Source organism: Blennius ocellaris (assembly GCF_963422515.1).
Source record: "Blennius ocellaris genome assembly, chromosome: 15".
NCBI lineage: Eukaryota > Metazoa > Chordata > Actinopteri > Blenniiformes > Blenniidae > Blennius > Blennius ocellaris.
The window spans coordinates 10,857,735-10,870,715 of record NC_137664.1 but is presented as its reverse complement, the minus strand read 5'-3'; the positions used below and the strand labels follow the sequence as shown (position 1 = coordinate 10,870,715).

The 12,981-nt window shown below is 44.3% G+C and overlaps 1 protein-coding gene across 1 annotated transcript; it reads left to right on the top strand.

Moving 5' to 3' along the window:
- On the top strand, window positions 1-12,981 carry slc20a1b (solute carrier family 20 member 1b). Its single transcript, XM_080510042.1, has 11 exons — window positions 1-272; window positions 1,587-2,285; window positions 2,481-2,621; window positions 3,249-3,334; window positions 3,615-3,711; window positions 7,549-7,668; window positions 8,888-9,169; window positions 9,605-10,244; window positions 10,335-10,520; window positions 10,660-10,744; window positions 11,347-12,981. Exons 2-11 carry the CDS (start codon window positions 1,937-1,939, stop codon window positions 11,503-11,505), a joined length of 2,145 nt encoding a protein of 714 aa, XP_080366168.1. The 5' UTR covers window positions 1-272; window positions 1,587-1,936; the 3' UTR covers window positions 11,506-12,981.

Sequence of the window (12,981 nt, the reverse complement as noted above, 5' to 3'; positions counted from 1 at the left end):
TGAGGCAGCGAGGCTTTCATTCAAACTAAGACGCTTCTGGATTTGTCTCTTAAATTACTCAGATCTTCGTAGATATCTGCTTTTTTGGGGGGAGACAGTCAATTTTTTTTTAAACTCAAGGCAGCTTTTTCAGAGGAATTATTTCATAATCAGTTTAATTTTTCATTATCCCGCGCGCGCTATCGTAACGCTACGGTCGGTGCGCGCGCGCGCTAATTAGCTTATCGACGAGCAACAACTATTCTCCACCGGACTGAAAACTGCATCGTGCGGTAAGCTCTTTTATTTATTTAATTGTTGTTAAAGATCGTCATTGTGTCTCCGCTGCGCGTAATCGGAGTAAACTCGCCGCGCGACGTAGGGGGTCGAGCTAATGCTAACGACACCTCCAGAATGAAGCCATTGTACGCTCAGTCCGGATATAGCGGCGTGATGCCGGCGAGCTCGCTCGGGATAACAATGCCCGACATCTCCTGTAACGCTGTGAGTTAAATACTTTAGTTGGGCCATTTCACAACGCGCTTCAGTTAACGGTGGCGAGAGGAGCTGCCTCGGGCGGCGTCATCTCCCGTCAACGCTAAGCTGAAGTTGGCAGTACCGGCCATCTGTTTGGGTCACGCACTCCACCGGTTTTTAATGAAGCTGGCAGACATACGCACTTCACACCGTGCACGGGGGGCTGCCACACGGCCAGCCGGTGGTACCGCATCGGTGCCCTGCGCGTCCCGTCCCCCCACCACACATCGAGTCACATCCGGTTGCGCCCCTCCTCCTCGACTGGAAACCACGTCAAGCGCCGCTGAACGACATTTTAACGGCGGCCTTAGCGGCGAATTACCGACTTAACGACAAGTGTGGGGCCGGGCTCTTGCTCTTGTGACCGCGTTTCATGAATGAGTGACGACACGTGCGCAGATATGACACGATTATAGCGGCTTTTCTAATGATAAGGACACGTCTGATTTCCCCCCTACCCGCCTTCAATGGACCCGGTGGTTACTCGGAACTGCAATAAACAATAAACATGCTTCATGTGTCTGGAGGTTAAACGCCGCCGTGCTTCTCTCGTGGTCCCTCATGCGCCATTTACCAAACATGGCTCCCGCTTAGGTTTTCAGGAAAAACATTGACTTCAGGTCCACTTTCCGGTGGGAGCCCTTTTTTACTAGTCCAGCTTGTTTGGTTACATCATCGGTGTAAACAAAACAAAGGTCACCAGACGATGAAGTAAAATAGAAGTATTTACATAACTAAATACCGATAAAATGCATATTCATATTCCCCATTTCACTTTAAAAAACATTTTAAGAGTGCAACAGTAACTGGGTTACATTTAGACTAAATAGGACATTTTCTCCACCACAAAAGCTGAAGGACGGTATAATATAGTCGCAACTGAGAATTTTCAGCCTCTGTAAAAAGATTGGCTTGAATGGAACACAAAACTCCCCATTAAGAATTGTGGAAAAATTGTTCTGTAATCGTATATCATTCTATCCTATGAGTTTATTGTGTTTGCAGTTGTTTTGAACAGCTACGGAGCCACAAGTAAACATGTTTTGTCTTTCTGTTTCTTTGTCTTTCAGGATGTACTCCCGCTCACCTGCTGTCACAGTTTCACGATGGCTGGTTACCGCTGCCTGTTAGCTCAGTCCCCAAAGAACAGCAACATATTTAGTATCATTACAGGATAGCAATAAATCTTCACTTTACCTCTGGTTTATCTCAGTTGTCTTCAAGTCAATTTCTGATAAACCTTTTTTTTTTTTTTTTTTTTAAGTTTGCACTGTGTAGTCTAAACAAAAAAAAAAAAGCTAATTTATTTATTTTTATTTTTTACTTTATACCTCTAGTAGCTGCTGTTTAGGAATAGCCATTTTGTCAGGCATTAATTTCCTTTTAAGATTGTGAAGCAATTCCTATTTAGAGTGCAGTCATGGTTTCTACAACAACCGTTGCAATAATACTGGCCTCTACCGCAGGGGTGGTAGCCACCGGTCCTCTCACAGATTACATGTGGTTGCTGATTGTTGGCTTCATCATTGCCTTCATCTTGGCCTTTTCCGTGGGTGCCAATGACGTCGCGAACTCATTCGGCACGGCCGTGGGCTCCGGTGTCGTCACCTTGCGACAGGCCTGCATTCTGGCCACTGTGTTCGAGACCCTGGGCTCCGTGCTGCTCGGGGCCAAAGTGAGCGAAACCATCCGCAAGGGAATCATCGACGTGACCATGTACAATGAAACTCAGCACATCATGATGGCTGGATCCGTCAGTGCTATGGTCGGTGAGTATCATGTAAACAAGCCTGGCTTGTGTACCTTGCGAGCAGAGATTTGCATGTCGTACTTGTCGAGCAAGAATATGGAACGGCCAATGCAACACACAGCTGTGATGTTGCATCTCTTTAGGATTGCATTCAAGTAATTGCCTGAATCACAACATTAGTTCAAATGTATTTTCGTTTCTCTGGCGTCTTTAGGTTCTGCTGTGTGGCAGCTGGCCGCCTCCTTCCTTAAGCTCCCCATCTCTGGTACACACTGCATTGTTGGTGCTACTATTGGCTTCTCGCTGGTGGCCAAAGGCCAGCAGGGAGTCAAGTGGTTCGAGCTCCTCCGTATTGGTAAGTCAGTCTAATCAGGTGACCTAGAAATTTTGCCAAAGTGACATCACAGATTGTGACAATGTCTTATTTTTGGGTGCAGCTGTACATGCGGTCCTCCGTCTATTGTGGATGGTTTAGAAGAAAAAAAACCACAACACAGAAATGGAAGTTGTGATTACTGGAAATATTGTTTTAGGCTAGGCTACTTTACAAAAAAAAAAAAAAATGCAAATTCTGCTTGGAGTTCACTATATTGTTGAGTTGCATTGGATTGATGACATTTTAAGGACTGCAAGTCTGCAAACTAGGATTTTCCTTTTCAAATGATTGTTAAAATCTGTTTCTAAACATGTCTTGAAGTTTTCCATTCTGCTTCCCATGAGATCCCTCAAGTATGAAAAGTGTTGTATTTATTTTATTGTTGAAAACTGGAATAGGCTGTAACGGAAGCATTTTCTTTCAAGGTTAATCCTGATTAGTGGGGGATTCTTTAAAAAAACCAAAAAAAAACCAACTATCTTTGGATGAGGTTTTATGTTTTCCAAAATGGCACATCTCTGTCAACAGTAGGTTTTTTTGTGTTTGAGTTATTTGATATTGGTTCTCTGCTTGAGTTGTAACAATTTTCTCCATTTTTGTTTCCAGTTTCATCCTGGTTCCTGAGTCCACTTTTGTCTGGAATAATGTCCGGCATTGTTTTCTACTTTGTGCGCATGTTCATTTTACACAAGGTAAGTCTGTTATCAGATCATTGGTATTTTGTGAAAGAACATCTCTCTACTTTTATGTGTTTAGGACACCATCATTACTGTTCTACCCGGGCCAAAGTGAGACTAAAGAAATTCTTGTTACACAAGCTGAAAACAGGCCCTGTCCTCGGAAGCAGTTTCTTATCTACACATGACTCTGATTACTTCTGTATCCATGTTGTTCCATCAAAATGGGACACTTCCTTTCAGAGAGTGTCATACTTTTTTCCCCCTGAATTAATGTTTTGTTTTGTCTCTGTAGAAAGACCCTGTACCCAATGGACTGAAGGCCCTACCTGTCTTCTATGCTGTGACCATGGGGATCAACCTGTTCTCCATCATGTACACTGGAGCTCCGAGTGAGTATCACTATTTGGTTTTGCTCTGCACGTCTGCCCACAGCCACAGCTTAAAATAAACGGCTCAGACAGCCGGATGCCCACACGTATTCCAGAATGAACCAGGCTGCTTCTACCATTTTTAACAGATGTTGTGTTTATTTTAACATGTTTAAAAAAGAAAAAAGAATTCGGGGTGGGGGCTCTTGACTGTGGTTGTATGTGGGTCGTAGCTGCAATGGAGTTTGCTTTTTTGTAGACTGGAGCACAGCAGGGAGATGGAAATAAGATTTCACTTAACCCTTGATGTCACTGCCTGTGCCCGTCAGACATGTTGAAGGAAAAGGGAAGTAAAGAGGGTGTTGTTGAAAATGGTCACGATTGTCTGCATTGGTTGTTTTCTGTAGCACTGCTCTTGATACTTGCTGGTCTTGGTTCCTGGAGAAACTCTTTTATTAAATGAGCTACTTTTGCTCCTTTGTTTTCTTGTCTCTACAGGGCCTTACAGTTCAAGATGTTAGCTGGCCTGGGCCATTTAATGGCCGCCACAGGCCAGAGTTTGTCCACATGCGGTGCGCTGATGTGTGCATGCACATCAGCACACCGACGAGAGAGGAGATCACTTGCAGTCCCCGCATAGCTCAGCTCACTGGTTCGTCAGGCACATTTTGTACAGTTGTGTGAAGTCTCTCACACTTGAACATAATGTACATGTGAAGCTGTAAAATGGGCTTCTTGCATTAAAAAAAAGTGTGAGACTGTACATTTGGCACCGAGACAGACTTGTAGCATTCTTTCTCAAAGTGCCTGTAATGAGTGATGCCCATTTTCACATGCATTTGTACAAGCTAACATTTACATATTCTATCGACTGTACACAAGGAACACTGGAAATTTCTGAACCAGTGAAACATGTAGCCTTCATATACATTCCCACTTGCTCAATAACACCAAGCTTGTCTCATCTAATTCACAATTTGATCATTATTAAGAAACAATCCTTGGTCCTCAAAGTTATGCACTTTATAGTGATGCCAAGCTCTGATATGTTTATTGCTGCTCTGGCACGCCTGGCGACAGCGGCTCATTACTGCTGATATATGCAGTCTAATGCAGCAGCAGAGCACACTGTGCGTTTGGTTTCCTGTGATAAGACTCGGCAGTGTCCCTGCTCTACGCGCCATCACAGTGGTGCGTTCCGACGTCCCACAGCACATTCCTATCCTCAATATATACACCAGCGCCAGAGACCCCGAAGTCGTCGTTTGCAAACACGATAGCAATGTGGATCGTCTGGTGACGCCTTAGGGTCCAAGTTTCCTGGCACCTTATAAATCACTCGGTCGCTGTCACTCCACCACAGTCCCATTAAGTGCAAACAGCAAAATCTAGCCTCAAGCAGATTTGATATCTCATCCCTGCTCCCTTTTTTAAATGTCACACGAGTGCTTGTCACCTGTGCACGAGGATTGATGCTTCGTACATTGGAATGAATTTACTGCCAACTCTGAACTTGTGAGAAAAACGAGGACCTGCCCTGAACCCGACCCATGTTATTGACTTTCGGAGAAATGTCACCGATCCCGCCTCATATGCAGACTCAATCAGAATACTTTGTTTGCAACATACCAGTGTGCATTTCAAAGTGCTGAGTGTCACGCTGTCCGTACATTCTGACCCCTCGCGGCAGCCTGAATTGATAAAAAAAAAAACTTCAATGTGTTCAGCTGGATACAAATTTTCTGCCTGGGTTACCCCCTGAAAAACAAACACCCGGGTTGCGTTGGTCACTCTAGTGAAGCCAAACAATTGGAAGCATCACAGCACGCATGACTCGTTTTTAAACATGTGATACGGGTCTGAAAAAAATAATCGAGGTTGATTGTGCAATTGTCTACTGACTTTTCTGTTGGGAGGCGTGAATGTAAGGCTTACGGATCTCCTCAGTGCTGACAATTTATTATAACTGCCATGTAATCCTAATAACCCTCCCTGGTTATGGTTTATGTAATTCTCCACAAAATCATTGAGAAATGGCGAGAGGCAGCTTGCTAGGTGAGTCATCAGTCATCACTTTAACAGCCATTGTAATTGAGACCAGTGGTTAACTGCATGGGCTGAAAAGTCAAAATAACACGTTATTGTGTAATGCAGGCCACAGGATATACGGGCTGCAGGGAGGGGTTTGGAACGCAGCCGTGGTTAGATTTCATTTCCTGCACAGTCCCAGTCATCCCACTGAATGGTTGTGGTTCAAGCTCACCCCTTTTGTGTAGGAGAGATCATCAGATTGCTGGCACACATTTTCTTTTAAATTCATTTCTAGTTTTGTTTTTTTTGTTTGTTTTTTGTTTTTTAAGTGGCCTTTTATGCAGATGGTGTTTGGCATCTGTCCATTTTTAGTATGGCTTACTACACCCTTTAAAAAAAAAAAAAAAAAGTATTTATTTATTTTTTAAGTCCCAACTTTTGTCAAGTTACATCGAGTTTCACTGTTTGAATGCGGACCCGGCCCACACCTGCCCCTGGGTGTCCAGCCACATGAGAGTGAGACATCCAGTTCGCTCCAGTCATAGGCGGGAGGTTCAGCTGTTACCGTGCCGCCTCCTGCTTTTTTCCTCCCGTGTCTCCTGTCCTGAGGGGAGTGAGCCTCCATTGCATAACTAAATAAACATCAGTTAGGTGCTCTGCAGTCTCATGCTGCAGTGTGACTCAGTGGAAAGTGGGCAAACTGTGGACTCTGTCCTCAAATAAGCACAGTGACCACGACATTTAGCTTTTATACTGTACCCTTGGCCTCCATTTGCTTTATCTGCATCTTGCACTTCCTAGACTGCCTTAAAAAAAAAAAAAATGTCTGAAGTGCTTTTGTATTTCAATCATGCATGATCAAGGTCACTTCACTAGAGGTGAAGCAAGACTCTAGCTGCTGTTTTTGTTTGTTCTCAACCACACTGCTGACTCGTGTTGTGTCCGTATGAGAAAGAGGACTATGTCCCATGGGAAATTTAAATAGTAGCTTTCTGCCAGCATGCATTGCACTGCATCTCCTGCTGCTGCACCGGGTTTGCTGCAGTCTTGGCAAGAGGTTGCACTATTGTGAATGGGAATGGCTGCCCACTTTCTATTTAGCTTTTTCTCCTCAAGATCTGTCTCCTTTTAAGGGAAGTATTTTTTTTTTTTCCATGTGCTCTTGGTGCTGGGCAGTTGGTTGGTGGGGGGGGTCATGGTGACATTCATGCTCTCACCTGCTAGCTGTTACATAACTTCGCATCCAGGGGTATACACACACACACGCACGCACGCACGCACGCACGAACACACTTTACAGTTTTAACTCTGTAGCACAATGCAGCTATGCAGCATCTCTTGTCACAGCGAGAGTCGAAAGATGGCACGTATAGCTCAATGTCATTGGTAGTTATTGTCCTGGAGTGAATTTTCACTCACCGGTGCCATTTATGTGTCAAGCCTTAAAAACATGCTCGCAATGCTCCCCGGAGATTCTGCCATCTTGTTTATGATCCATGCGGAGTGACTGGTTTGGGAAAGAAGTTAAGATATTTCACAAGCAGTCCAAAGAGATACACACAGATACCAAATGGGAGACGCATCTCTGCTCTTAACCATCAGCATGATCCTCTTAAAGCTTCATTTCCTTGATCGAGAACTGCAGTTGCTCTCTTGACTTTACTACAAATCTGCAAGGCTGTTTGGGCATTTTTGGTCTTGATGTGATGTAACTTTGTGTGCTGTCAACCAGTAAAGGTAGCATCTGCCGCCTTAAGTTATGTTTTTTTTAAACTGCCTTTCTTTATTTGCCTTTGTGTTTGCGTGCGCCCCATGGAAACCCTTCAGTGCTAGGATTTGACAAGATCCCTTGGTGGGGCACCCTGCTCATCTCTTTGGGCTTCTCTCTGCTGACCGCCATTGTGGTGTGGTTCGTTGTCTGCCCTCGCCTGAAGAAGAAGATTGACCGTAAGTGCTGTTCATATTCTTTCCTTATTGCCTTCTGATGACTCAGTTGTCCTCTGCGATCACGGGTTCCATGCTTTCAACCATTTAGACAAATGGGAGGTGTGGTATTGCTCATGTTACGCTAGGCTGTTGTTAGCAGGGGCTCATTTTAATCCATCAAATGGAGCTCAGGTTTTTCACCACAATGCACTCACTGTAATGAAAATGATCTTTAAAATATTGTCACTGGGTTTTTTTGTTCAGTTATCCTGGATTAATGGACAAACCATTGCTGAGTCACATAGATTTACATAGAATGTGTGAGATTTTGGTTGTCAAAGTGCAACACTGCATTTTAACCTTCGTGAGTGTAATTGTAGTTCTTTTCTTTGCTGAACAATACAGGGCTTACACAAGACTGTCTTATGTTACCATGAAACGCACAAAAGTCAACAAGAGATATTGTCTGACCTTTATAAAAAAAAAAAAAAAACATCTGAATTATAGAGTTGGGTTTTAGTTTTTCTATGGAGTTAACTCGATTACTTGTTTTTGGTGCCACAATTTGTTTTTATAACTATTGAGCAAACCTGACATCACCCTTCATTTGCTTTAATAGTAGTAACGGCTGGTTTATTTGATAAAGTGTGATTCTGTGTAGAGTAGCTTCCATCCAGTAGACGAGCTGACTAATTAGGTCATCGGGATCCACTAATTGGTCTTTACCTGCTTGACTAAAATAAGACCAGGTTGACTTAAGGTGTTGACGTAGCATTTGCAGTACAGTGACAGAGATTGCCATGGCTGGCCGAAGGCTTCGACTCCAGCCCTGACCAGTTTGGGTGGCGCAATGTGGCCACCTGGTCAGAACCTTGGTACAATTATCCATGAGAAAATATTCGTCTTTAGTATCTCTTTCACTTTAAGACTACAAACCAATGTCATGCGAAGCTTAGGCTGCCTTCTCACCTTCCATAAACTAGGCCGCTTGCGGTAGTGTAAATATGTTCCTTGTAATCCATTTATCTGATCCTGTGAGCATAGGGGCTCACTTCTGAACATTTTTAGGACAAAGGCTTTTCTGACTCTGGTTATGCAATTCTTGTGACTCCCGACAGCTTAGGTGGAAAAGAAATGGACACGCTGTACTAGGATCTCTCTCTCTCTCTCCTGTGCCGTGTATGTGTTTGGACACGATCCAAGCAATCTCTCACTCACTTGCAACTTCTCCCCCTACTAGGAGATATCAAGTCTTCCAGCCCTTCCGAGAGCCCCTTGATGGAAAAGAGGGAGCTCAAGGAGGCCCAATGTCCAATCCTGAAACAGGCGGCCAAGGAGTCGTCCGCTCCGACCACACCAGCCGACAATCAGAGCTCTGCCGCTCAGCCCCCGGCCGCCCCCGAGGAGCGCAGGGTGGCGTTCAACATTGGCGATTCCGACGATGCCGATAACAATAAAGAGCGCAGGGTAGCATTCGACATCGGAGATTCTGATGACACAGAGTACAACAACGTCAATGATGGTAAGTATGCCTGCAGGCAGTGTTGTTAATGGTATGATATGTAATTAAAGTGTTTTACTGACAGACACATGGCACCAGGGCATACAATTTTATGAATGCACCCGTTATAAAAAAAAGTAACGGTAAAAAGAACAAACAGGCCTCCATATGAAACAAGCTTTTACACAGAACTGTTACCGGGTAACGATGCTTGCTGAAGGAATACCATCTCAAACCTGTTATAAATGTAAAAACTAGCCTTGGGTATAAACCAGATCCAGGGTTTATTTGTTGAAACTTGTAACCGGGCCATGTCGCTGAAAGTCGGCTGTATTTATTATATAATCCACTTTCATAATGTTGTTTGATTTGCACACAAAAAATGTAAGTGTAAAATAACACGAGGCACAGTTTGCAAGTTTTAAATGACTTTGTTTATTCTCGTTATTTCCACAGCGGCCAAACAGACTCAAACAAGCGATCAGGTCCAGCTCAACAACCAGCAAATGCAGCATAGCAACGGTGTCGCAAACACTCCCAACCAAGTGCAGTTCAACAACCACGCTCAGTTCAACAACAGGCCGGCACAGATTCCAAGCAACGGTTACAGCCAGTACCACACCGTGCACAAGGACTCGGGGCTCTACAAGGACCTTCTGCATAAGCTCCACCTGGCCAAGGTTGGCGACTGCATGGGCGAGGGCGGAGACAGGCCCATCCGCCGCAACAACAGCTACACCTCCTACACCATGGCCATTATCGGCATGCACGGGGACTTTAAGCATAAAGAAGGGGATTTCCGTGTGGGCGAAGACGGCGACAAAGCCCCCGGAGCAGGCGGCCAGGAACGAAAGCGCGTGCGCATGGACAGCTACACCAGCTACTGCAACGCCGTCGCGGAGCACACGACTCCCGAAAGTCTGGTGGAGAGCGACGTGACTCTCGAGGTGGGGAATCCGGATGCCGGGAGCAGCAGCAGCTCTTTGGACGAGGACGGGCTTGAAGCGGACAAGCCAGAAGTCTCGGCTCTGTTTCAGTTCCTCCAGATCCTCACCGCTTGCTTTGGCTCGTTCGCCCACGGAGGAAACGACGTGAGGTGACGTGAAATTTGTCTTTCTGGCAGCTTGTGGGCGACCTTTTTTTTTTTTGGCTCATCAGATTATAATGTCCTCATTTTGTCCTGCAGTAACGCCATCGGACCTTTGGTAGCTCTGTGGCTGGTTTACGAGACGGGCAGCGTGACCTCCAACGCGCAGACGCCCATCTGGCTGCTGCTGTACGGCGGCGTGGGCATCTGCATCGGTCTCTGGGTGTGGGGGCGCCGCGTGATTCAGACGATGGGGAAGGACCTCACCCCCATCACCCCATCAAGGTACAGACTCCACAGACAGTACACCATCTGTTTCTCTTCGTCATGCTCACCACATCCTCCTCAGACATTACCAGAGTTTAGTGAGCTGCTCAGACAAATCCGTGACTTAAAAATTTTTTTCCCCCCCTACATTCTGCAGTGGTTTCAGCATTGAACTGGCCTCAGCCGTGACTGTCGTGGTTGCCTCAAATATTGGCCTGCCTGTCTCCACCACCCACTGCAAGGTGAGCCGGTCAAACCCTGTGGTTTACGACCACATTTAGTGTGAGCGAGGCTCTGTACACAGTCTGGAAAGTCTGTATTTAGAGCACTTTCTTTCTTTAAAAACAACTTGCATATATTTGAATGTAGAGGGCCAGAGAACCTGATTCGAGGTTGTTGGGTTTTTTTTCCCAGTAAAAGAAAACAAGCAAAGTAGAAGGAGTGCGTGTGTCAATAGTGCTGTAAAGTGTCTTGCATTATTATTATGAGGGATAAATGGGAGGATTAAATAGGTGTGAGTAAAAGGAAAAGCTAAAAAAGAAAGAAAGAAAAACACTTGGGGTGGGGGGGTAGTGTTGGTATAAGTGTTAAACTTGAGAGCAAGGAAAACAATGTAGTCACAACCCCCAAAGCTTTATTAGATGCAGAAAAGTGCAGTATGAGTCATCAGACATTCGACACCATATTACAGGAAAATGTGCAGAATACAGAGAATAAAAGCTGAAAGAACAAAAGAAATGTTAGTTTGCAAACGGATTAAAAGATTCATATCAACAGGACTTCAAAGGAGATTTGTTTTATTTTTGTTTTGGATTTTTTTTTTTTTACTCTTGTGCGTTTCCAGGTGGGCTCGGTGGTAGCTGTCGGATGGCTGCGCTCCAAAAAGGCGGTGGATTGGCGTCTGTTCAGGAATATCTTCATGGCGTGGTTCGTGACGGTGCCCATCTCCGGCCTGATCAGCGCCGCCATCATGGCCCTCTTCACCCAAGTCATCCTGGTGTGAGCGAAGCGCTGCACCCCGAGCGGGGAGGGAGAAAGAAGCCGCTCCAGCGCGGACCAGGAGAAAGGGCGGGAGAAAGAAGTTGGATGGCCAAAATTCTATCGCTTACCTCAAGCCGACAACTTTGGAAGAAAAAGGAGAGGAGAAAAAAAGAGAAAAGAAATGTGTGCGAGGACTTGTGACCTGGGCCGGTGGTTGATGGCTGCATCATTATTCAACCTAGAATTTGCCGTTTGTTCCATTGTGGTCACACAACTTCCGGTGGGAAGCTTGCATTTCTTTGTTCTGGATTGCTTTTTCATATTTCATCTTTCTGTAAAGAGTTCAATCGAAACACATCAAGTGATTTTTGGTTTTTTTGTTGTTGTTTTTTTTTACTTTGCGATTCTGTATATACGACCGTATTGTTTTTGTTTCAAACATTAGGCAGAAATGAACAATTGAGATGCAGTATTAGCCTCGTAACTCCTGTCAATAACAGATACTGAAAGAAATGTAGATGCGAAAAATAGTATTTCTCGGCTTAACCAAGATTTACTTTGGTTTTGTTTTGTTTTTTTTATTATTCGTCTCTGGACTCCCAGTAATGATCATCCTCAAGCTGGGAAAAAAAAAAACCTACCTTTTTTTTTTTGCCCCTCTATTATATCGGTATTTTCTACCATAACATATCACTACAGTTTTAATTTACAGTGATGTAGGTGAATGTACACCTGCAAACACGCACAAGAAGTACTGTATTGGTATTCATTTTTCAAAGGAAAAAAAAAAAAGTCGTTGCAATTATTAGAAATGACAAAGGCCAAACTGCAGAAGCAAGTGATCTTTTATCTGTTCGTCGTGAGGCTTTCTGTTCACAATCAGCGCTACAGTAGCTGCCTGAGCTCGTTTACTTCAGTTTGAAAGATTCAACTGCAGAATGTCAACCCGCTACGTGCTCTCAAAACAAGACCTTAAGTCTCCTGTTAAAACTTGATTGCATCATCTTTGATGGTTAAATGCTTTAGGCCTGCGTCATACCTGTATTCAGTTTATCTGACTTCACCTTGTACCAGCTCCTTCCACTGAGCGTTTGTTTCTGTGGATTTTTTTTTGCGCCGGCCTGGATTTTTTTGGGGGGGGTTGTGACGTTTCCTCTTTCTTCAATTATCAACCGTGAGGAGAAACGGGAAGCTTTGAAAACTGGAAGTTGAATATAACTGGGTGGTTTTGTTGTTGAGCAGATCTGTTCTCTTGTACGACGAGCGCAGACGCATACTACATTGCATGCCACCAGCGCGTGGTCATTTGGCTGCAGTACTAAATGCATTTCAGACCTATAGATGCTGTAGTTGCCTTAATTGTTTTATTTTCCCTTAGGTACCAAAGAAGAAGAAAAAATTCTTGTCTTTTTTTAATGCACATCAACATAATTTGCTCCACATTTGTGGATTTGAATTAAAAAAAATAAAAAAAACTCAATAAAAATGGGAAAATACA